At 39.3% G+C, this 22184-nt stretch overlaps 1 protein-coding gene across 50 annotated transcripts in view; it reads right to left on the bottom strand.

Annotated features, from left to right (window-relative positions):
• The window catches only part of LOC127516487 (receptor-type tyrosine-protein phosphatase delta), a 456273-nt gene that overhangs the window by 40995 nt on the left and 393094 nt on the right, over positions 1-22184 (bottom strand). For 13 of the 50 annotated variants that reach the window (XM_051901159.1, XM_051901162.1, XM_051901178.1 and 10 more), the window contains 13 exons: positions 21034-21045; positions 18211-18480; positions 16571-17152; positions 16034-16179; positions 15748-15892; positions 14054-14359; positions 13003-13196; positions 11291-11317; positions 9764-9881; positions 6999-7586; positions 6589-6689; positions 6017-6273; positions 667-760 (listed from right to left, as the gene is read on the bottom strand). In XM_051901159.1, coding sequence (XP_051757119.1) covers positions 667-760; positions 6017-6273; positions 6589-6689; positions 6999-7586; positions 9764-9881; positions 11291-11317; positions 13003-13196; positions 14054-14359; positions 15748-15892; positions 16034-16179; positions 16571-17152; positions 18211-18480; positions 21034-21045 — 2840 coding nt within the window. The remainder of the gene's footprint in view (positions 1-666; positions 761-6016; positions 6274-6588; positions 6690-6998; positions 7587-9763; positions 9882-11290; positions 11318-13002; positions 13197-14053; positions 14360-15747; positions 15893-16033; positions 16180-16570; positions 17153-18210; positions 18481-21033; positions 21046-22184) is intronic. The other 37 variants (XM_051901191.1, XM_051901192.1, XM_051901193.1 and 34 more) reach the window with 8 other exon arrangements.

Raw genomic sequence — 22184 nt, 5'->3', positions numbered from 1 at the left:
GAGCCACTTTGAACAGGCGACTTCAAATATTGACAGTAAAATAAACTGAGTGTGTGCGTGTGTGTGTGTGTGTCTATATATATATATATCATTGTTTTGTTTGATGATGGTGGTTGCAATGCTGACGGTGTGTTTTCTTTATTAACAGAACTATCAGCTTCATTGTAACCAGGTTTGCAGAACCGCCTCAGGCCAGCTGGTGGGGGGAGGGGCGGGTCCAGCTGTCAGCCAATCAGAAAGGAGATCCCTGCATGGTGCTGTCCCTTCCCAAACTGCAGCTCAGCGTATGTGACGCAGTTGGCAGTTCGACTGGCACAATTCTGGGGAAAGCACTCGCCGTCTTGTGCCTCGCCACATAAAAGCCTTTCAAATATTTACTCTGGCTAAAAATAATATTGTTCGGCTCTATCTCTCGCCCGTCCGTCCTGCCCTTCAGAGGAGAACGCCTTTTGTTCCCATCTCCATTAGCGGGCAGGAACTGATTTGCATATGAAGGGATCTGGTAGAACTGCGAGGTCTCATGGCTTTCTTTTCAAATCAGCTGCTTGTAGTTGTGTTGGGACTGATGTCCTTACATTGGCTGCTGCCATGATCAATAATGTTTCTAAAATAGGCCTAATTTATCGACGCAGTGACTTTAATGTTTATGTGTAAGGTGTCTGTTACCTCTTCCAGATTCATCTCATCCGGATTGTCCCAGAGTTTGATGAATTTTCCAGGCCGTTGTTTCTTCAGTGGTACCACCACAATGTAGTATCCCCTACAGAGAGAGTGAGAAAAAGTGTCTATGAGTGTCTCAGTGGTCGAGATTCGGCCGCCGGCAAAGGCGTTAGGACATCCATCAAGATTAGCTCCAATCAATCTGGACTTTCCAATCCACTTCGGATGACACTGGATTAACGACATGTTTGACGAAAGAGAGAAACCCTCGGTAAACACATCAATAACCTGCCAACTTCCCCTCACTTCAGTCTGGTTTCACTTCGAGGCTGGTGCTTCAGACACACTAATGAGGGTCTCTCTGGTAGAGATGATGGCCGGTTTACAAAAAAAAAAAAAAAAAAATCTTTTACTCACTCTTATCTCATTCTAAACCTGTATGACTTTCTTTCTCCAAAGAAACTCAAACAGAGATTTTAAAGAAAAATAAGTTGCTATTTTCCATGTTTTTACAAATAATGTGGACTGAAGTGTTTACAGTAATAAAAAATTGTATATATAACAGATAGTACTGGTTCTTGAATCTTATTGGCTAAGAGCCTTTTCCAATCATGCGATATTCTAATATCACACGGAAGTTGTTTCACGATTTGTATCACTCCGCTTGTTTCTGCCGGATCTATACTGGCAGCATTTCTCACAGTGAGCATCAATGGCAGAGGAGGAAACCCACTATAATTTTAGAAATACAAAAATACAACTATTATTGTGTCACAGAATGTAGTTTTAAGAATTTTTGAGAAAATGTAGCTGTTTAGACCTTAAATATTCACTTTACTTATAATAATAGTGCCTATTTGAAAATTTGTTTAGACATTTTCGGAGATTAGAGCACCAGGCCGTCAGCAGCCGTTCAGCGCTCATGTACCCGCCGAGAACAGCCAGTCCTATGCAAATTTGCCTCTAACTGCTTTTGTACTTTTTGACTGAATTGTTTGCTTGTGTTTATTTCCTATTATACAAACTTCTTACACTTTTATAATGGCTATTATTGTTCATTTAAATAATATTGTTCAATAAATCATATTTTATTTAAATAATATGCCATATTTGGTATTGAGAAAGGGTCCGTTAGTGATTGTGATTTTGACTTCAGTGAAAGTTACATTATTACGCCATTAGATGGCAGCAAAGACTGTCTTTATGAGTGAGCCAGTAGCAAAGACTTTTAGGCTATGTCTACATTAATCCGGAGACATTTGAAAATGGAGTTTTCATTTAAAAAATCTCCTCATCCACACTAACGTTTTCAAGCATTTTCCAAAAGTTGCTTAAAACGCTTAAATCACCTTACTGCACATGCGTAAATCATATTAGCTTACGAGATGATGCAGAGAGAGCAGATTTAATAAAAAAGTTCTCATTTAATTAGCATAATCTCGCATCACTCACCGTTGCATCCAGGTCATGCTCAAATACGCAAATGTCATTATATTTTGCCACGTAGAACAGTAAATGTGAGAAAATTCTCTGTCATCTTTGCTATGAAGAATCTAAAAAGGAGCATTTATCTTGAGCATTACTGTTAATGTAAATAGCAGGCACAACAATGCCAGTATAACTATAGATATCTATGGGTACAATATACGTTACATTAAACATGCATCATTTTCATATACCTCTGTTTTCATCATCCACACTACAACGTGAAAATGGTGTTTTCAAATGTATCCACTTTGGAGAGAGTTTTCAAAAAGCTCAGTTATCTTTGACAAAAACGCCATCTCAGTGTGGACGGAAGGCAAAAACAGAGAGATTGCTAAGAACACTAATACGAAAATGTATTAATGTGGACAAGGCCTTACATTGAAAGAGACTGAAACAAGGTTGTAAACAAGGACATTATTTTTTACTTTAAACAACACCTTATAAGATGCAACCAACAAATGCATTGACTAGCGCTGTACTGGGAAATCCCCTTCAACGGTTACTAGGATACTAAGGATACTAGAATACTACTTAGGATACCAAGACAAAAATATTGCTTTCCTTAGCAGACATTCAAACTGATTTTTATAATGAATATAAGATTGACCTGAAAAATAAATGCAATATCAGATGCAGGTAATACACTCGCTTAGTCGATCTCTGGCTCATGATGTTTCATAATATTTCATGGCATCTGCCATCAAAAAATCCATAGAAGTCATCCACCAGTGTAAATACTTCAGTCCACATTCATTGTAATTACATGGAATTAATTACTTTCAAAAACATGCACAACAAATGCTGCAATTACATTTAGATTTACTTTACCTATATACTAAATTAGAAATAAATATATGTAGCTGCAAGCAGCGATGCGGGGCCAAGAACCAAAAGTCTATAACAGTAAGTAGCACAAAGAGCCGAACAGACACAAATGAGAGAAATAGAATGTACATGGGATAATATAAATTACAAAGATGTTGCAGCAAGCAAGATTCAAAACCCAAACCTTGTGATCTGAAATCCTGTTACTTAGCATGATGCACAACATACAGAACATGTTCTGATGCTGAGATTTTCAAAGTGAGAATAAACACAAAATATTTTTTGCATACTTAAAAAAAAAAAAAAAAAAAAAAAAAAAAAAAAAAAAAACTTTATTACAAGAGGGATACAATACACAAGGCATTTATACAACTCGCTAGAACCAAACCTGTAACTCTGTGGGCCAGAGCGCATTGCCTATCATGGACAACCACACGGAAGACACTTGTGGAGTCATTTTGTTAACTAAATGTGTATTAAACGTGCTCGCTTAAGTTAGAGATTATGTGAAGGTAAACTTGAACTGTCTGAGAATAGCCCACATCTGCTGTTTATTTATCTCAGTGTGCATACTTTTATAGCATTAAAATGTTTTGTTTTGTAAACTAAATGTGTATTAACAGCATTTGCTTAAGTTAAATAAGTTAGAGATCAGTTAAAGTGGTGTTTATTATTAGTCTTCAAGGCTACTTGCTAACTTGAACTGTCTGAAATAGCCAGTATCTGCCATTTATTTCTCAAAAGAAGAATATGCACTTGTTTAACTTGATAGCAAGGAGTGCTTTCAAAGTGACAATCACACACAAAAGCATTAGTCAGCATGTTAGGCTAATGCAGTTTACGGTTAACCTGATAGCATAAGAGCCATATTACAAAGAATGGCACATCTTTAGCTTGCTAATATTTTCAAAATGTGCAAGCATTTTTTTGGAAAAAAGCGTTATATATATATATATATATATATACTCTAAAATGAAAAGACATTTCTTTCAAATGTATAGTACAACTTTTTAATGAGGCAGATTAGATAGACAGGACAGAACAAGAAAGGCTATTAATAATCTTTCATTGGGCAAAAGTATTATAATATGAAAGGCTCTAATACAGTGCGGCACAAAGTGCTTATGCGCATCCCGTGCGGAGAATGATTTGTTTGAAGCAACATGGAGTCACAGCGCGCAGCGTTGCGCATTGAAAATTTCAAAGCACAAAGGGTAGAGGTATTGATGCGTAGTGTACTATATCTATGCAATAGTTTATTGAGCCTTTTCTTTTAACAGTTTTAAATTTCAGTTACTGAGCGCATGAAGAACAATTCATAGTGCACTGCTCTCTACTTCAATGTTGTGATCTAACAGACACCCAGTAGAAAATAACATGATTTAGAAACAGCAATAAACAGCAAGATAAAGTCGTTTTATGCAAAACCATAGACCTTTATCAGGTCAAGTATAATAATAACACTGAATCATCTTGGAGAGAGTTTCATCGCGTTGACTGTCATAACCGAACGCGACACGCAGTTTGAATGCTGAATGGAGAATGACTGACAGCTTGAATTCAATGACTTAAATATTCATCTGTACCTCACATTAAACTATGGAATAGCTTCGGAAGACTTGGAATATAGTGCACAAAAACTTTATGGTGCTTTATAATGTTCTTGTGCCTTTTGTGGGGCTTAACAATAACACAGAATAGTATAAGCATAATACCGGATTTGGATTGGTCTCGTCTGACTGATACCCATTCCTGCAAAAAATGGCAGTATCGGAGCCGACATCAATACTGATTATCACATTGGCGCATCCCTAACAAAAATAGCCATTTTCCAGATTTCATGTCCCATAGGTGGCGCTCTCCCCAAAATTGGCAGGTACCCTTAGATCATGGTGCTAATGAAGCATACAAAGCTTAGTTTCAATAGATTAAAGAGTTGCTGAGATATAGCCTTTCATCCAATTTTGGGTCAACATCACTTATTGTAACTTTTGAACAGAGTTGAAAATCAAAATTCTGTCTGGTAAGCCCTACACAGCTTAGTCTAATGGTCACCTAAGCCAAGTTTGGTGAGAACAGGACAAAATTTAAAAGAGGCATAACAAAAACCAAAATACAGTACATTTCAAAATGGCAGCTACTGTAATGGGCGGACTCCTAATGTAAGACACTGAATGTGATTAGCATGAGAACAGTAATCTTAGAACTTGGTGGAAACAGGAGAGTCAAGGTACGCATTTAATTCTGCAGTGATTTGGGCAGCTGGTTTTATGTTTTTTGGACACAATCCGGGTTAATATCCCTTTCAGACAGCTTCCTCTTGCGTTGACAGTTACTTCTGTTGGATGTGGTTTGTCCTACGTGGTGGTATGCCGACATTACCCTGGACACCTTAGCCCTCAATAGACAACAAAGAGTTGCTGCCCTGGTCACAGATGAGCCAGCGAGACACGCACCAAAAATTTCTTTTGAACTCTGATACGTATGTCTCCCATTATGCTGTGTGAATTGCAATATTTTATGTAAAGCTGTGCTATTGCTCATTTTTACATATTTTTAAAAAGAATATTTATATATTTATATTCTCTACTTTATAGTTTAAAATCGCTTGAATTTATAACTTGGCATGATATAAAACGATGTGCGCTAAACTACTGCACTGTGTAGCTTGCTTGCAGAGCAAAATCAATGTGGATACTATGGATGTGAAGCCATTTGCGCATTTTGAAAGAGAGAGAGTGAAGACGCGGTACTGCTAAATCACTCCCACTGTTAGTGAAATTACGTCTCACAGAGAGTTTTAAAATTAATGATTTGCTCTGGTAATCTGTTTGGGTTCAACCTACATGCTATAGTGCGTAAATGTTCATGTTAATATCGACTTGGTACAGAAGTATCTGTTCTCATGACATCCCTAGCACAAACAAATGTGGAAAAGATTAAAAGGCCAATGGAGAGGGATGAAATGATCAACTAGTTAGGTCTGTCTGCAAAGCCCATGGTGCTTCTCTCAATAAAACTAAACACAAGAAATCATACTCACTTGACTTTCTCTGCTGTCTGCACCGTTGGCAGCTCAACTGTGACCATGCCGTCCGAATTGGTCTTGCCGATCAGGTACGGTTTGGTGCGAAGTATGTCAGGAGCTGTCATGGTGGAGACACGGTGCTGCAGACCTCCGGCGCTGTTCCCACGGTTTGTGAGCAGGAATGAATACTGAGTCTCCGGCTGAAGGTTGGTGATGAGCTTCTGCGTCAGCTTTCCATCCACCTCCACACTTTGACCATTATCATATAAGATCTGGAAGAAACCAGTGTTACTCCAAACGTTAACTAAACATCAAATGTTATGCAAGTTTTAATGTGATAGACAGAGCATTCTAAGGGATGCAAAGGCTCCTAGAGAGAGGCAACATTATGAAAATGCCATATCCATCATTCAGAAAACAAGCCTTAGAAGGTCTCTTGTGAAAAAGACGCACACTTTAGCATACTCTTTAAAGAGTGCTTATTATGGAAGAAATATACTATATAAAAAAGTGTAACTTCACTGATTTTCAAGCCACTATGTATTGTTATCCGGACTGCATTTGCAGGTTTTCTCAGTTTCTCTTACCGTAAAGGGCTGCGCAGGGTTGTAGTTTTCGGGAATCTCCCACGTCAGCAGCACTGAGGTCTTCATGGCAGCTCTCACGTGGAAATTTTTTGCAAACACTGCTAAAAGAAAGTTGGGGCAGATAAATTAGACACAGAGGCAGAGCAGTTCTCTCACCACCTTTTAGGAAGGCAGCTAGTCTATCAACAGCCTTACCTGCGAAGAATTTCACCTGCTACCTCATGAGGACTAGTCCAGAACTAGAACCTTACCTTGCGGCTTACCATTGACTCTCCGTAGGATGCTATTTGACATGAGCTAACTATGCTAGGGGCATTTTCATATTCGATTTGGTCCTGAGAACCACACTCTTTCTCAAAGGTTGTAGAAGAGGGCAAACGTGGGCCGAGAGGATGTTTTGAGCCCCCTACCTTGGTTGACGGGTTGCGTTCTGAACTGGACGCTAGGACTGTAAGGACCGGGGCCCTTACTGGTGAAGGCACACATTTTAATATCATAAGTCGTGTCTGCTTTAAGGCCGTCCAGCGTGACAGTGGACTCGGGTGCTGTGATGAACAGTTCTGAGGGACTGCGAGGGCTGTTGATGTCTTTGTATTGAAGAGCATATTTGATAATGGCTCCATTGCGCTCGGCTAATGCCACCGGCTGCCAGCTGACTTGCATGGTGGTCGTTGTGCTACTTTCGGCTATGATGCCTTGTGGGTAACCGGACGGTATGTCCTCAGATGTTGTGATCTCCTTCACCGTCTCCTCTCCGAATCCCACCTTATTGCGGGCCGAGAGGCGGAACGTGTAGGACGCCCCCTTGTGGATCTCTTTGGTGGTGTAGTGGTTTTCACGCTCTGAGAACTCGATTACCGTTAGCGGCTCGACATCCTTACGGCCGAATCTGAGGCGGTAGCCTTGCAGTGGGCCGTAGGTGTTGGGCGGCGGGTGCCACTGCAGGAGCGCTGTGCCCATGTTTGTCGGACTCACCATGAGACGTGGCTTTTCCGGAACTGAGGATGGACGGACGACAAAACAGGGTTATTATTGTTAATTAAAACTATGACTGAAACTATTAAAAACATTTCTGTTAATTAAAAAAAGCTGAAATAAAATAAAATATAATGTAAAATAAAACTAAATGAAAATTAGAAATGTTGCCTTGGCAATAAATTTAAGTTATTAACTGGAATGTTAAACTAAAATTAAAGCTAAAATAATTTGATAAAGTCAGTGCAGTTAAATTAATAATATTTCTGAATATTAATTGTCAATAGAACAAAAGCCGCTTCTCTACCATTGGGCCGAACGGTTCTCATTGCGTAACCGCTCCATTCCGTGCCAATCCGGGCCAGCTGGTACGGTTACGGTTTCGTTTTCCACTGTTGGGCTGATAACAGCCGCTCTTTGGAATATAATATAAAAGCGTCAGTTGTTGCCTTGGTAATGCAACGGTTTACTTATGATATGAGATGTAATAACGACCGCGTTATGGCGGACGATTAGATGTTTCTTTTAATTTTATTATTAATTTGTGTTTACGTCACTCAAATAGAGTGCTTATCCAGTTACGGAGAAACTGGTAGCCAGGCAACAGACAAGTGACCAATCCTGTGTGTCGACATCACTTCACGGATCCTACCAGCACGATCCTACCGAGAATTCCGGGCCGAGAACGGTTTGTAATCATGCCGTACCAGGCTCCAGTGGAAACACAACTGGAACCATTCCTTACCATTCTAAGAACCGTTCGGCCCGACGGTGGAAAAGCGGCTAAAGATACAAATATAAAAAAGAGTGATTTATGTTCCCTTTCGAATGGGAACTCTCACTGCGCCCTAGAATGCTGGAGCCGTTCCCCAAACCGTCATAGGATGCAGTGTTTTATTCCCTTTCTCAGAGAACCAGGGTAACATTTGTAACCAAGACATTTTTCAGGTAGGTCTATCTATTACTAGAGATGTAATCAAATGTAAAATAAACAAACAAGCAAACAAACACTGCATAGTCTTCACTGAATATACAATGATTCTTATTAGGCTGCCGTCACTTTAAGACGGATATATGGATCTAATATAGACACACATGTGATTTCCTCCCAACTGCTTCTTTTAATTTGAGACATAAGCATATGTTTTATGTCATCACTCACCAAGCCAGACATTTGTGTGAGTTGGGCCATTTGTGCAAAATAAGCAGTTAAAAAGAACTCAATTCAGTAGTCATGCACTGTGTAAAAGGCAGCTTTATGGGCATGCGCGAGTACCGAAATGAGTTTCCTTCATGTCTTACTGCATTTGAGCAGTTTAAAATTGCTTAAATATTTAAACTGGCAAGACTTATAAATGCACTGCACTTTCACATGCAATAAGTCCTATCACAATTACTGATTATTGATCATTGATCATTAATCTATCTATCTATCATTAAAGTAAATAAAGTAAATGGGCCTAAATTTTCTTATTTAGGCTTATACTGTAAGCGACATGAATAAAGCAGAATTAAATCCTTAATCGCAATTATTTGTATGACAATTAACGGTCAGCACAAATTTAATCATCGTGACAGGCCTATCGCAACGTAACCTTGATAAAGACAACAGTCCGAAATTTCTACCGATTTAAATTTAGGTTGGTAATGTTTTGGCCTCGAAAACTACGTTGAAATTCACTGATATAACATACTTTAATGGATCTTCAATATTGTACCTGCGCTGCTGTATCTATACTCCAAATTCTCCAGTCAAAAACGCTGCGAGTTTGACCATTTGTAATGATACAATATCAAATAGATATCAACAGTGATATCGTGTGCTTTTTCACAGTTGTGCACTCAAGGACAAAACTGAAATAAAAGGCCTTTCAGGGAGCTGAATAACAGCACAATTAGAGGTACAACAGAAAAGCGCCTGTACTTATAAGCGATTTTGCGTTTCGAGCCTTTCAGTGATAATCCAGACAGTACGCAGTATTCTTTTCTTTTGAAAAAGTCTATTTTCCTGACAGATTTTTCCATTATTTCTTTAACCCCTGCGAGCATTTCAAAGTCAGAGCCGTAGGTGAGTGGAATTACAATCGCCTTCATCACTGCGAGGGCAATTATAGGCATTCACTCGTAATGGCTGCAGGGAGAGGCCTGCCGAATACTACATAGTTGACAGGAACAGAGGCGTGAACTGCTCTGAACCTACCGGCTCCGGTGGTGGTGACCAGCTTGGGTTTGCTGCGCGCTCCGTCACCCTTGGTGGTGTAAGCGGCAACGGTTACTGAGTACGTGGTCTCAGCGTGCAAGTCAGTGAGGACTAATTCCTGGAAAAACATAAGGACGTTTTTAACACTGACTGCAAAAACGCTTTTAAAATCATACAGAAAAATAAGCATGTGTTTAAGAATTTTTTTTTTTTTTTTTACAAAATTTGTAGTATAAAAATCATCAATGAAAATATTTTTCTCTTTTTTACTCTTGTTCTAAAGTTCATGAATATGGATTGTACTAAATAAACATATGCATGTCTGTATGTAGTAATTAGCAAAATAAATGTCATAAATAAACATTTAAAGCAGCGGTTCTCAACCTTTCTGACTTAAAGCTCCTACATTGTCAAAAACAATATATGAAGGCCCCCCAAGATATTTTGGGTACTTCTTCTATAAAGAAAAAGCTGCTCATTTTCAAACTTTATTATTTAAAGAAAAAAGGTGAGGCAAAATCATTTAATAAAATATGTATACATTCATATAAATATTCTAAATTATATTTAAAATAACATCTACTTTAATTGTGGAATTGTATTACTTTATCATTTTTATAATTTTATAATTATTTTATTTAATTAATTTCAGAAACAGTTTTAATAACAATGTTTTTCAGGGTTACATGACTTTTCATGTGTGATTCAAGGGGTTTTCTTTTTCTCTCAAAAAGCAGCTCCTCAGCAATTTTTACCAGATACAATATTTTAGAGCTTGACAATAACTAGAAAAAATGTATGTTATGGAAATGTCCATGACATTTTAAGATTTTGAAAATTCCTCATATATCCAGGTTTTCCAAGACTGGTTAACCTTGGTTCTTAAAATGACAGGTGTTGATGGAATTATTTAAAAAAAAAGAAAGAAAAAAAGATAATATGACAGCAGCTTATATCTTGAGTTTTAGCTGCTTTAGCTTATTTTAAAGTATATTTGGTCTTATTTTAAATCATTTTAAGCTGTCCCCTAGTGGGACCTGACCCCTGGTTGAGAACCACTGATGTAAAGCCTTTCATCCATCCATGTAAAAGGTCATTTATCACTCATTGCATATATTCAACTATAATGCACATTATTTTGTTTAAATAAGAAATTATAAATACTTACTGGGTATTCAATTTCTTATGATAATATTATGCAGAAACATTTTCAACTAACACATTGCATGTGTCTGTGAGTTTCCATGTGTTTGCTGGTGTACAGTTTATGTGTGATTTGTTTCATTTTATTTAACTGCAAATTGAAAAATCATTATTGAAAAATCATTATTTCTATGTGATAACATTTGTATACAGGTGTTATTATTCACAAAAAATGATGAATGAGATCCAATGTTGTCTTCATATGGTTATGGCAAAATAATATTAAAAATCTAGCAAATGACGTGTATGTTTGCAAATCATGCATTGAATGAAATACAGTGAATGTGCAGAATAGAATACAATTGTTTTCTCAAATGTACTCACATGTTCAGCTGAATCATCATATTCCCACTGATGCCCAGACCAGAGAACAGAAGGGAAAAAAACAAACAAACAAGAAAATAAGTTTAATTATACTTGAAGACACGAAAGTGAACATGAGGTGTGTCTCTTATGTTTCCGTGAGTGAGCAGATGTTGGAATGATGAATGATTCATAATTCTTGAGCATTCAAACAGCATGTCGCTGTCTCCACATTGCACTCTGAGGTCAGGATGTGATGTGTTGTGTGAAATCATATCGGCCAGTCTCATTGTGTAACATGAAGTCACATATAATCAAGCAGATAACAGGTCTATGCTGTATATGTAATTCATGGCTGGTTATGGCACATCATTAACCTCACATGGGAAAATTAATGTCTAGGGAAAGTCTTTACGTCAGTCTTGAAGATATGAAAAGAGGGATATATAAAATTGTGCATGTCATAAGAATACATTTGCTGCCTATATTCTTACAGTTATTAGGGTCATTCAGTGAAAATATACCCCTCATTTACTTACAGTATATACAAATAATGACTTTAATAATTATTAGGTGTGTGTTATTATATACATTTTTTTCTTAACATCCATTTTATTTTAGCTGTCTTCATTTTCCATGGACTTTTTTTTTTCCAGGTTGTCCCCAGCACTGTCATCTGGATACTCAATATTGATTGGTTAATGCACATTTTAAACAGTTTATTTCACAGGTAAGTTAATCACTATTCTAAGCGAATGTGCTGCCACATTGTAGCACATGCACGCACGCACGCACATGCGCACACGCGCACACACACACACACACACACACACACACACACACACACACACACACACACACACACACATCCCGCCCCCCATTGACTACCATAGTATTTTATTTTTCCTACTATGGTAGTCAATGGGTGGCGAGATCTGTCTGGTTACTGACATTCTTCCAAATATCTTCCTTTGTGTACAGCAGAACAAAGAAATTTATACAGGTTTGGAACTACTTGAGGGTGAGTAAATGATGACAGAATTTTCATTTTTGGGTGAACTATCGCTTTAAGCTAATGTTAGTGTTCCAATAAACTTTTCTCCTAGTATTGTGTAATTATTTTTCATTATAGATTTGTACAGGCAGCCAGTCTACAAGTATCGCTCTGATGAGTGCTTATCTCAACATAGCAACCATCATGATCGGCCTAGCACCCATATAGGACCATGCACAGCCCATTTCTGTGCACCAGAACAGCGTAGTAACCTATGTCCTTAAAATCGTTCACTCTCATCAAAATTTGTTCACAAACTTTAGCCTCTGGTTTATAATTGGCATCACTGCAGTAAAAGCTGGTAGCTGGTTTCCACCTGCTCTGAACTGGTCCAAAATGGTAGACCATCTTAGACCAGAAACAACCAGGTGGGTCATACCCATTTCCATCTAGAAACCACCTTCCATGTTCCAAACTACAGCTATCACCTATAACCAACAGTGATTTCTTTCGACTTGCAGTTTTTTTTTTTTTTTCTCTCAATGGCCGTATTGAAATGCATTGCCAAAACAAGCCTACCTTCAGTCAACTAAGTAGGCAGCTCACTAGTTTGTGGAAGAGCGAAAAAGTTCCTATTTGCATTGCGTTTTATTGTGACATACACCAAAATCAAAATAGTTGGCAAAAGCTTGTAAAGGCTGACATGAGAAATACTGCAGCTGTGCAGGTGGGTGCCTACCTGAGCGTCATCGATCAGGATGTCCTTGATGACAGGGTGCCCAACGGGTTCCCCATTAACCATCCTCACATAGTGCACCTGGTACCCACGGATCTGCCCGTGCTGTCTGCTCGGCACCGGTGACCGCCACAGCACTTTAACAGACGTGGAGTTGACAGCCTCCACCTCGACTTTACGAGGAGGGCCACTCGGCACTGAGAGAATTATGGGATAGAAGACAAAAAGGTCAAGCTTAAAGAGGACACTTCCCGTCCGACTGGACATCTCTCATGAGAAAGTGGTGAAGCAGACAAAAATCTACAAAATGGGTATATACCACTAACAAGTACTGGATAACACTAATATCTCAACAATGGGAAGTCAAAAACAAAAAACAAAAAGAGAAAAAACAAAACAAAAACAATCCCCAAAAACAGGTCACACAGCTGACCTAATTTTTTTTCTTTCTGAAAAATGGGTTTAGTGGATTCAAAATATGGAATAAAAATAACAAGCAAAAAAGCCAAGAGGAGTGTTTCAGAGGTTTGAAGCACTCGAAAGGAGTTTGGCTATGATAGAGTGAAGACAAAAAGAAAAACAAATGGAAAAATTTAAGAAAAATGTCATTAGCGTGGGACATTTGAGAAAAAAAAAAGCCCCATTTTTTGAGGATTCACTGTCGATTTAGGCGTCTTTTCTCATGTATGAAAATGAGTTTAACTCCATTAAAAAAGCCATTTCATTTATCTTATTAAGAAAATGGGGGGAAAACAGCAAAACATTTGGGATTGTTGGAAGTTTAAGGTTGTCAGAAGAACATGCCATGAAATTTCCATGAAAGTCTGGTCAAGCAAAAAGATTCAAAAATTCTCTTGAAAATTCTCCCAAAATAAATGTTGGCTCGGTGAAAGGTCACAAAAAATCCTGGTTAGTAGAGTTAGTGTAAATACAGGGGACTAGAGGGGCGAGGGGGTTTTGGGGTGCCTTGGGCAGAAGTCTGCCCAGAAGTGGGGCATGTTTTAAGGGTAAAGACATTAGTATTGGGTCACAGTGGCGTGTGGGTAAGACATACCATCCTCCTCTGTACGGATTAGCTGAGGTAAACTCTCAGGGCCTTCCCCTGCTTCTGTGTGGGCGCTCACTGTCACACGGTACTCTGTCCATTTGTCCAAGTTTTCCAACAGATAATGGTACTTTTCCGGCGGTATGTCCGATATTTGTCGCAATGAGGTATCGTCGCCTTCGGTCGCCGCATACTGGACGGTGTATTTGGTCATGTTTCCATTTTGAAGCTCCACTGGTGGCGGTTTCCAACTTACCAGAATGCTGGTAGAACTGGGACTAGTACACTTGACTTCCTGGGGTGGAGCTGAGGGCTCTGATTGGAGGATCAGAGGATTGTGGGAGGAGCATAGTAGTCATTGAATTGGATTCAAGTGGTTTTGGAGTTTGGTTGGATCCAGGTGAGGTTCACGGGGTTCAGGTAAGAGGATTTTTTTGTTTTTGTGGTGGAGGTGGAGATGATGTTGATGGACAAAAACAAAAACAAAAAAGGAACATAAAATGAGGATGGACCACAAAGACTACATTTATTTAAAAAAAAAAAAAAAAAAATGATGACATGAAAATAAATTTAAATTAAGATTAAAAAGATGAACAAAAGGGACAGAAATGTCACAGACTTCTCATAAAGGAGGTAGAAAAAATAAAACAAATTCACAAATTGTGTGGGTGGGACTGGTGTAGACACTAAAAGTAAAGAACCTACCTTAGTAGTAATTCTACATATGTTATTTTTTCCTAAATATATCCTAAAATTTAGGGCACAAATTTTATTTTCTCTCATCATACTTTAAAATCAGTTTCCAAACATGTGAAATATCTAAATGAGCTGCATTTAACTGGGCCCTGTTTCCTCCAAGCAGTTACCATCAATCCAAAATTTCAAAGGTTGATGTGTCAGCTCTGTACAAACAGGAAATGCATTGCTCACCAACCTTTCCGAGGCCTGTTGGTTTGAGGTAAAAGCCTGGTTGGTCCAAGAGTTCATGACTGACGTTTCTAGACTTGGACATGCAAACACTCTACCGGATAAACAGCCCTCCAAGATACTTACCTGGCATGTTCTCAGAGGACCTCAGATTTATTCAGATTACCTCAAATTGTGAAGCACAGTCAAGCTTGTCAGCATCAATTATGCATCAAATTATGCAAGATTAATGAACGGGCTGATCTAAAGGTTTGGTTACAGTTCAACTTGAATGAATGGATAATAAATATGAGGTCTTCTGGGAATGCAATTCTCTTTTCTAGCTATGTATCATTGCATTTGAGCTTACAACAAGGCTCCAGGACAAGGAACCTTTCCAAATTTGGTAAATCTTTCAAATGCAGTGTGGTATACTATAGCCAAAGTCAAAAAACAAGGCACCCTGAAGCTGAACAACTGCAGCCAAACAGATGAATAATTCACCCTCATCTCCCACTTGGCTTACTTATATGACACCAAATTCAACAAAGTGACCTTGTCATTTGACATTTCCCACAGGTCGACTTTCATTAAAACAAGTTGTGCGCTAACAAGATGTTTGCAGAAATGCCTCCATCTCTCAAAAATCTCTCAGTGTAAACCACTGTTCAAAGAAATTCAGGATTTAGATTAGCAAACACTGTTAAGAAATGGAGGATTTCTGCTTCAGCAAGTGCAGCTCCTGTTCTTGGACCCCATGGGTATAGGAAAGACAGCAAAGACAGAAGAAGACCTACGTGTCTGAGGGGTTTCGGCTGAGATCTCATTGGTGTATGCGCCAATGCCATGTTTGCTGCGAGCAGCCAGCTGAAATGTGTATGTAGTGAATGGCTTCAGATCTTTCAGTAAATAGGTTGTGGTGGGCTCAAAGCTAACACGTTTCTATGGAAAGGAACAACAAAACAAAGGTTAAAACCCTAGAAAATACAGTTCATACAATCATCTTGAGCCATGATAAAGATGGCAATTCTGGTTTGATTTAGACCAGCGAAGGTGTTTGCTAATGACTGTTGACATTCAGACCTCCTCTTTGTCATCTCCTTTCTTATAGAGCAGCTCGTATCCGATGATTTGATTGTCCTGGCCCGACTGAGTGGGGGGGTTCCATGACAACAGGATGCTTGTCTCAGATTTGGCTTCACCTTTGAAGTCCGTCGGTTGAGAGGGCACTATAAAACGTTTTAATAAATAACATAAATTATAAAAATTGTAATTTTCAAAGTGTAATTGCAGTAATTTTCATGTTTGTATAGTGGGAATACATTGGTGGATAAGCAGACATTTATCTCACTACAGGCTTACTTCTCCTGGAATAATCTGAGGTTCAGTGTATGGTGGTAGTTTACAGTCTGTACCATAACAGACTCAATTACGTTTTTCACAAAGTGGTTTCACTTTGTGTCTATCAAAGTTTTGGTTTGTGTCCACCAAGTTACAATTTTTATGTTAAATTTTCAGCAAAAAGAACCAAAATGTGATATAAAATGTTGTTAAATAATCATGGTAAAAAGCAAACTGGACATTGTCCTCTTTATAATTCCTTTAATTTCCAAAACCCACCTCCAGTTTTGGCTATGATCTGCAAATCAGATGAGAGCGGTCCATCTCCTACAGAGGTGAAGGCCAGGACCTTGATGTAGTAAGTCTTATTGGGCGTCAGGCTTGGAATGGTGAGGAAGTTGGAAGTCCTTACAATCTGTTTTTCCCATTGGTTGACGTGCTGGCTGGGATCGGTGGTATAGTAAACCCTGTAGCCCGTAATCTGCCCATTGGCTTCCTCAGGCTCGTCCCAGTGGATTATAGCGGTCGTGGCACTTAGCATGCGTCCTCTGACTTGCCGTGGGGCGGTACTTGGTGCTTGCTCCGCCGTTTTGGCCTCAATGGCTTCACTGGGAGGCCCACGTCCAATGTTGTTTACGGCGACTACTCTAAATTGGTAGTCGGAGTAAGGACTCAGCCCGCCCACACTGTATCGAGTGGTGGCGACTCCATCAATCTCTTTATAAGAGTCCTCAGAGTTTTTGGGCTTGTGCTGGATGATGTAATAAGAAACAGGTTCGGGATTTCCAGAATCCCATGTGAGCGTGATGCTTGTTGCCGTGCGTTCTGTTACCTGGGGAACACCTGGCGGCTTCGGTAAAGCTGGAGCATCAATAAAGAAACTTGAATCAGTTCATTTCAATTATTTGGAAAATGGAAAATCCACCGCAATTAGTTACTAAAGATTATTTGAGACTGTGGGGGGAATTCACTAAGATTGAATGGTGCCCGCTGATAGTGTGGTTTATTTGCACACACTGTCTACTATGTTTTAGTGCCTGATTCACTAAAGGAAATATGCAAATCAGGTAAACTACTTGTCCTGGACAAGTGTTAATGTCGAGCCCTGAGGTGCATTCTATAATGAGCCTAATTTACTTACAAAATGTAGCATTTTAGCACTTTTAGTGCTTTACTGTTTACTGCACAAAATGCACACAACAGTTTAGTGAATTCGCCCCTCACTGTCAAAGGGTATAAACATACACCATCAATAAAGTTAATTCTAAAAATTGGAAAATATCATTCAGATGTGAAACTATTCTTCCCTTGGTTAGAGAAAATGCATTCGTTGTGTGTGCAATCGTATTTTTAAGCTAAGCAGAGTCGTACGGCTTTGTCATCAGCATTCATAGACCATGTGCTCTTCCCTTGGGATACTAGCCGAAGGTTAAAGTGTCAGCTTGCTCTGCCAACACACGAACAGTAGGCGTGTGTTATAGCACCATTTACTGCTAATGTAATACAGCAAAAGAGTCTTGACAGTACCTCCGCGATAAGGAGGAAACCAAGTTCCCCCAGAGGAAAGTGAGACTTTGCGGTTTGTTTGGAACTTGTCTTAAATATTCCACAGGCTGTAATTTATTGCTTTAATTCAGAGCGCATTAGGTGAGGTTGGCAATAGGACAGATAATGTTTAGTCTTTGCGTGCTGTCTCTTGGGGCATATTATGACTAATGTGGTTTGTTGTGTCTGCTAGAGACAATGGCTTTGTGTGTGTGGATATAACAGCTGTAAGTGTGTCTGCATGTTTGAGCGAACAAGTGTGGCAACAGTAGGAGCTCATGGATTCATCTGCAGAATGTGATAAGACGGATCAAATAACAGCAGCTCGGTGCCGGTTGGAATGTTAAATATCAAGCCGTCTCTTGGATTCTCACCTTTGACCGTAATCTGTGCGACCGCCTCTATAACGCCCAGCGTTGACATAGCGACACACGTATAGTTGGCCGACTGTCGGACGTCAGTGAGTTCCAGCACATTTCGCCCAATGGGCATGTCATCTTCAGGGGTCAAATCCTCCGACCCCAGCATCCATTTCACGTAGGGCATTGGTGACCCAACGGCCACGCAGGTGATGTTAACGCTGCCACCGGGCATGATTTCATTGTCCGTTGGGGGAATGGAGAACCGGGGTGGAACCCGTCTCACTGCAAGAGAACACAAGGACCGGTAACTTCCCGTACAGACGTAGGTCGACGAAACATTCGGGAACATTTAACAGATGAAGAACTGACAAAGAATTAGCATACAAAGATCTGGTGGATTTCACCACTACACTGTTTCAACTGATTGATATATGGCAGGAACCCACAGGAAACTAACGCACATGTAGAAGACACAAACATTTCGCCTCACTCCCTTTGGACTGGGACATTGAAACAGACACCATGCACAGGTGACCCACGCGTGACAGACGGGCGGCAGCACACGGGGGAACTGGAGGGCCACAGCATGCAGGAGTTGCGTGTGTTTGTACAACTTCGATGCTGCGTTCTCTTCCAGTTGATGTGAAGAAATGTGCCGATTCACATTGCCACATCACACACACAGCGACGAGCCCCGCGAGAGGGACGCTGCTAAACTAACAACAGGTAGAGACCAGCTGTGACTGTTTGTCTGTGACTGGCTGCCATTCAAAAAGTGGACAGACGTGTCAACGGAAATGGTCTTGAAACCGTTAATAAACAAATGTGATGACAATGAAAGGGTGAATTTGAAAACGATTCAAAATTTTAAAAAATTAACAGATGCAGTAAACAAATTAATGGACGACCGAAAGGTATACCCTCAGTGCAAATGGGGCATGGGGGGGGGGGCATTCCTGAATCTGTCATGCAAACAAGCACATTGCTCATTACACAGGAAAAAGTTTGGGAAATAGAGAGAAAAGAGGAAGAACAAGAGTAAAGAGGAAAGGAGACGAGGATAAGAGGGGAGGAGTAGTAGAGTCAGATAACAGTAAATCAACAGGGCTATTAAAAGCAGGAGTCTCCAAGACAGAAAGAGAGAGAGAGAGAGAGAGAGAGAGAGAGAGAGAGAGAGAGAGAAAGAGAGAGAGACAGGGATACTATCCACCAGCTCCTCAGAAAAGGGTTTATGGGACAGCAGAAGGGTGGGAGAAGATTCAGGAGTCCAAAATAACTGAACCGATGTCAGTGTTACTGCTTACATACTGTCAGTCTCAGATTGTATTGGCTGATGTATAATGCACACAACAGTGGCAGGGGCATTCTCGAAGTGAAAGGCTCCGTCCGCTTTACGCAGCTTCTGGGAGTCAGTGTGCAGCGGTTTATATCAGTCCTGCTACTATGAGCCCGTCTGAAGCCAATGAATCACTAGATTTGACAAAGTTTGTAAGGTTCATCACAACAAATCTTTCAAGATTTTCATAGAGTTTTGATTGAAACAGTAAACTAGAGCAGTGTTTGCGAAACTTGTTCCTGGAGGCATACCGATAGAACATCTAACCCATCAAACTTTTCTTAAAGAGATTCAATTCTCTTTTTAGACTCTTTGTGCTGAAATGGATGGGTCAGACAAGGTAGATGTCCAAAAGATGTACTATTGGTGTGCAACCATGAACAGAGTAGGGAAAAAAATAAATAGATGTCTGAGTCTGAGTCTGAGTCACTATGGCAGGGCTCTCAAATACCCCACTGATTTGCAGAGTTTAGTTCCAACCCTAATCAAAGATATCTGAGCAAGCTAATCAATGTCTTCAAAATTAAAGGTAGGTTGATCAGGGTTTGAGCTAAACTCTGTAGGGTGAGATTTGAGGAACCCTGCACTATGGTCAGGGTTAAATCCCATTTACCTGCTAGTCCAACCATGCCCTCCTGTTTAAGACCATAGGTGTTCCTTGGCTAGGATCTTTATTGTACCACTTACAATTAAACTAACAAAAGGATGAACCTAAAAAAATATGTCATGTGGAGTTTATTTAAGTCTCTGTGTAAAACCATCAGAAATGGAAGAAAAAGAAGGAAAGATAAGAATTTCGACGACTGATGGCATGCATTCGACCGGAGATGTTGCGCTTCTCTGGAGATGAAATCTCTAATTATTGCAAACAGATTTTCAATCCTATTGCAATTAATTTCCAATTGAAACGCTGTTCCAGGAGACATGATGTTTTTCCTTTCATCTGAATACCGTTCCGTTTGTCGGGTCTTGAGAACAATGCTCTACATGCATCAATTGTCCTTTATTAGCAGCTTGTTAGGTGGAAAGGAAAGAAAATATCTGATCTCACAGACCTACGGAGCATGACTCATTGTAGTTTGTACCGTGCAAGGTCAGAGCATGGAGTTTTTTCTAGGTGTTAGGAAGGCACAAGTCGGTCAAAGTAACGAAGCAGGACCACTGACATGTGGGTGAAGACAGACAACTTCAGCATGACCAATCCACCATGCAAACCCCCCAACAAACTGCGCACATTCTGACTGACATGCACCACTTTTTGGTCAAGCAGTACAGCGGAGAGCAGGGCATTCATTCAGACCACAACAAAAGGAAATGAAGAAGAAACTGTCCAAAACATAAAACATAAGGAACCAAAAGCAGAATTTAATCATAGACACGCAAATGCAGCTACAATAATTTTTTTTCGCACTCTTTGGAATTGTGAATAGCGTTTGTATTTTTTTTTTTTTTTTTTTTTTCAGAGTTTGAAGATGGTTAGAAAGAAAAAACACACCAACCTTCTCGCAGCTCTGAGGGATGTAGGGAATTGATGCGGAAACAAAATAAAATGAGGAGAAAAACAAGGGAAAATACAGAGAGAGTAAAACAGGCCACATTCAACCCAGAGAATTGCTGCTAGAGACAGAATGTCTAGGAAAAGAAAAGTGTGCTGCATTTTACAGGCCTTTTAAGGCGCTGCCCATTAAACAATATGACACAGGTCCAGTTATGAGCTTTACATGCCATCAGCAGTTACTGTGGTTTGGACTGACTTTCCTCTGGAGTTTTGTTCATTTGACATGTGAACCACATGACTGGGACCTGTGCTTGAATTCAGCCACACTCCTTAAAGCAGTAGTTGACATCAGGCCTTCAAGGTTTATAAGATGGAACATATTTTGGCAGCTGATTATGACAAATTTGGGGTTAAAGTCAACATGAAATCAAAAGCACACTGTTTTCTGACTAATATAAGATATTTAGTAGTGTACGTGGTGGCTGTTGACCTACAGTGACCATTCCTTATGGATAAAATCAAGCCCTTTTTTAAAAACTTATTTCATTATGAAATACATCATAGTATTAAAGTAAAATGGTTTGAGAATGCAGTTTCATGTTGACTTTACTGTGCCAGATTATACAGTTGTAAACTTGAACTAAAGAATGCACACAAAGGCAAATGCCCCATCATAAGTCAATATCATTAAATATTTTACATTTATACAGTGGAGTGATTCTTCAGTTAGAGGACCTTCTGACTGCTTGAAAAAAATGAAAATTCATTAAATTAAATTGGAAGTTATAACTCTGGATTTATATAAGTAAAAAACATGGATTGTCAGTTCTAAAATACTGACACATCTAATAAAAATACTCTCAAATCATGATGTAAAAATCTTAAAATGAATGACATTACAAAATGTAATTTCTCATTCCCTGCATAACCACATACATACCCAAATGTAGGGCAGAATTATTGGGTAATTGTATTGGTAATTCTATTGCAACATAAATAAAAAAAATAAGGCTATGATAATCTGTCCTTTAAAACTAAGATTTTTGTTTGTTTGTTTTACTGAACATTATTTATTAATTTAATCATCCTAAGGTACAGAAGTGTTCACTTAATTGAAGAATCACCCATATACATTACATTATAGTCTTTTAT

This window comes from Ctenopharyngodon idella, chromosome 7 (assembly GCF_019924925.1).
Source record: "Ctenopharyngodon idella isolate HZGC_01 chromosome 7, HZGC01, whole genome shotgun sequence".
Classification (NCBI taxonomy): Eukaryota; Metazoa; Chordata; class Actinopteri; order Cypriniformes; family Xenocyprididae; genus Ctenopharyngodon; species Ctenopharyngodon idella.
This window is presented reverse-complemented; position numbering and strand designations above follow the sequence as displayed.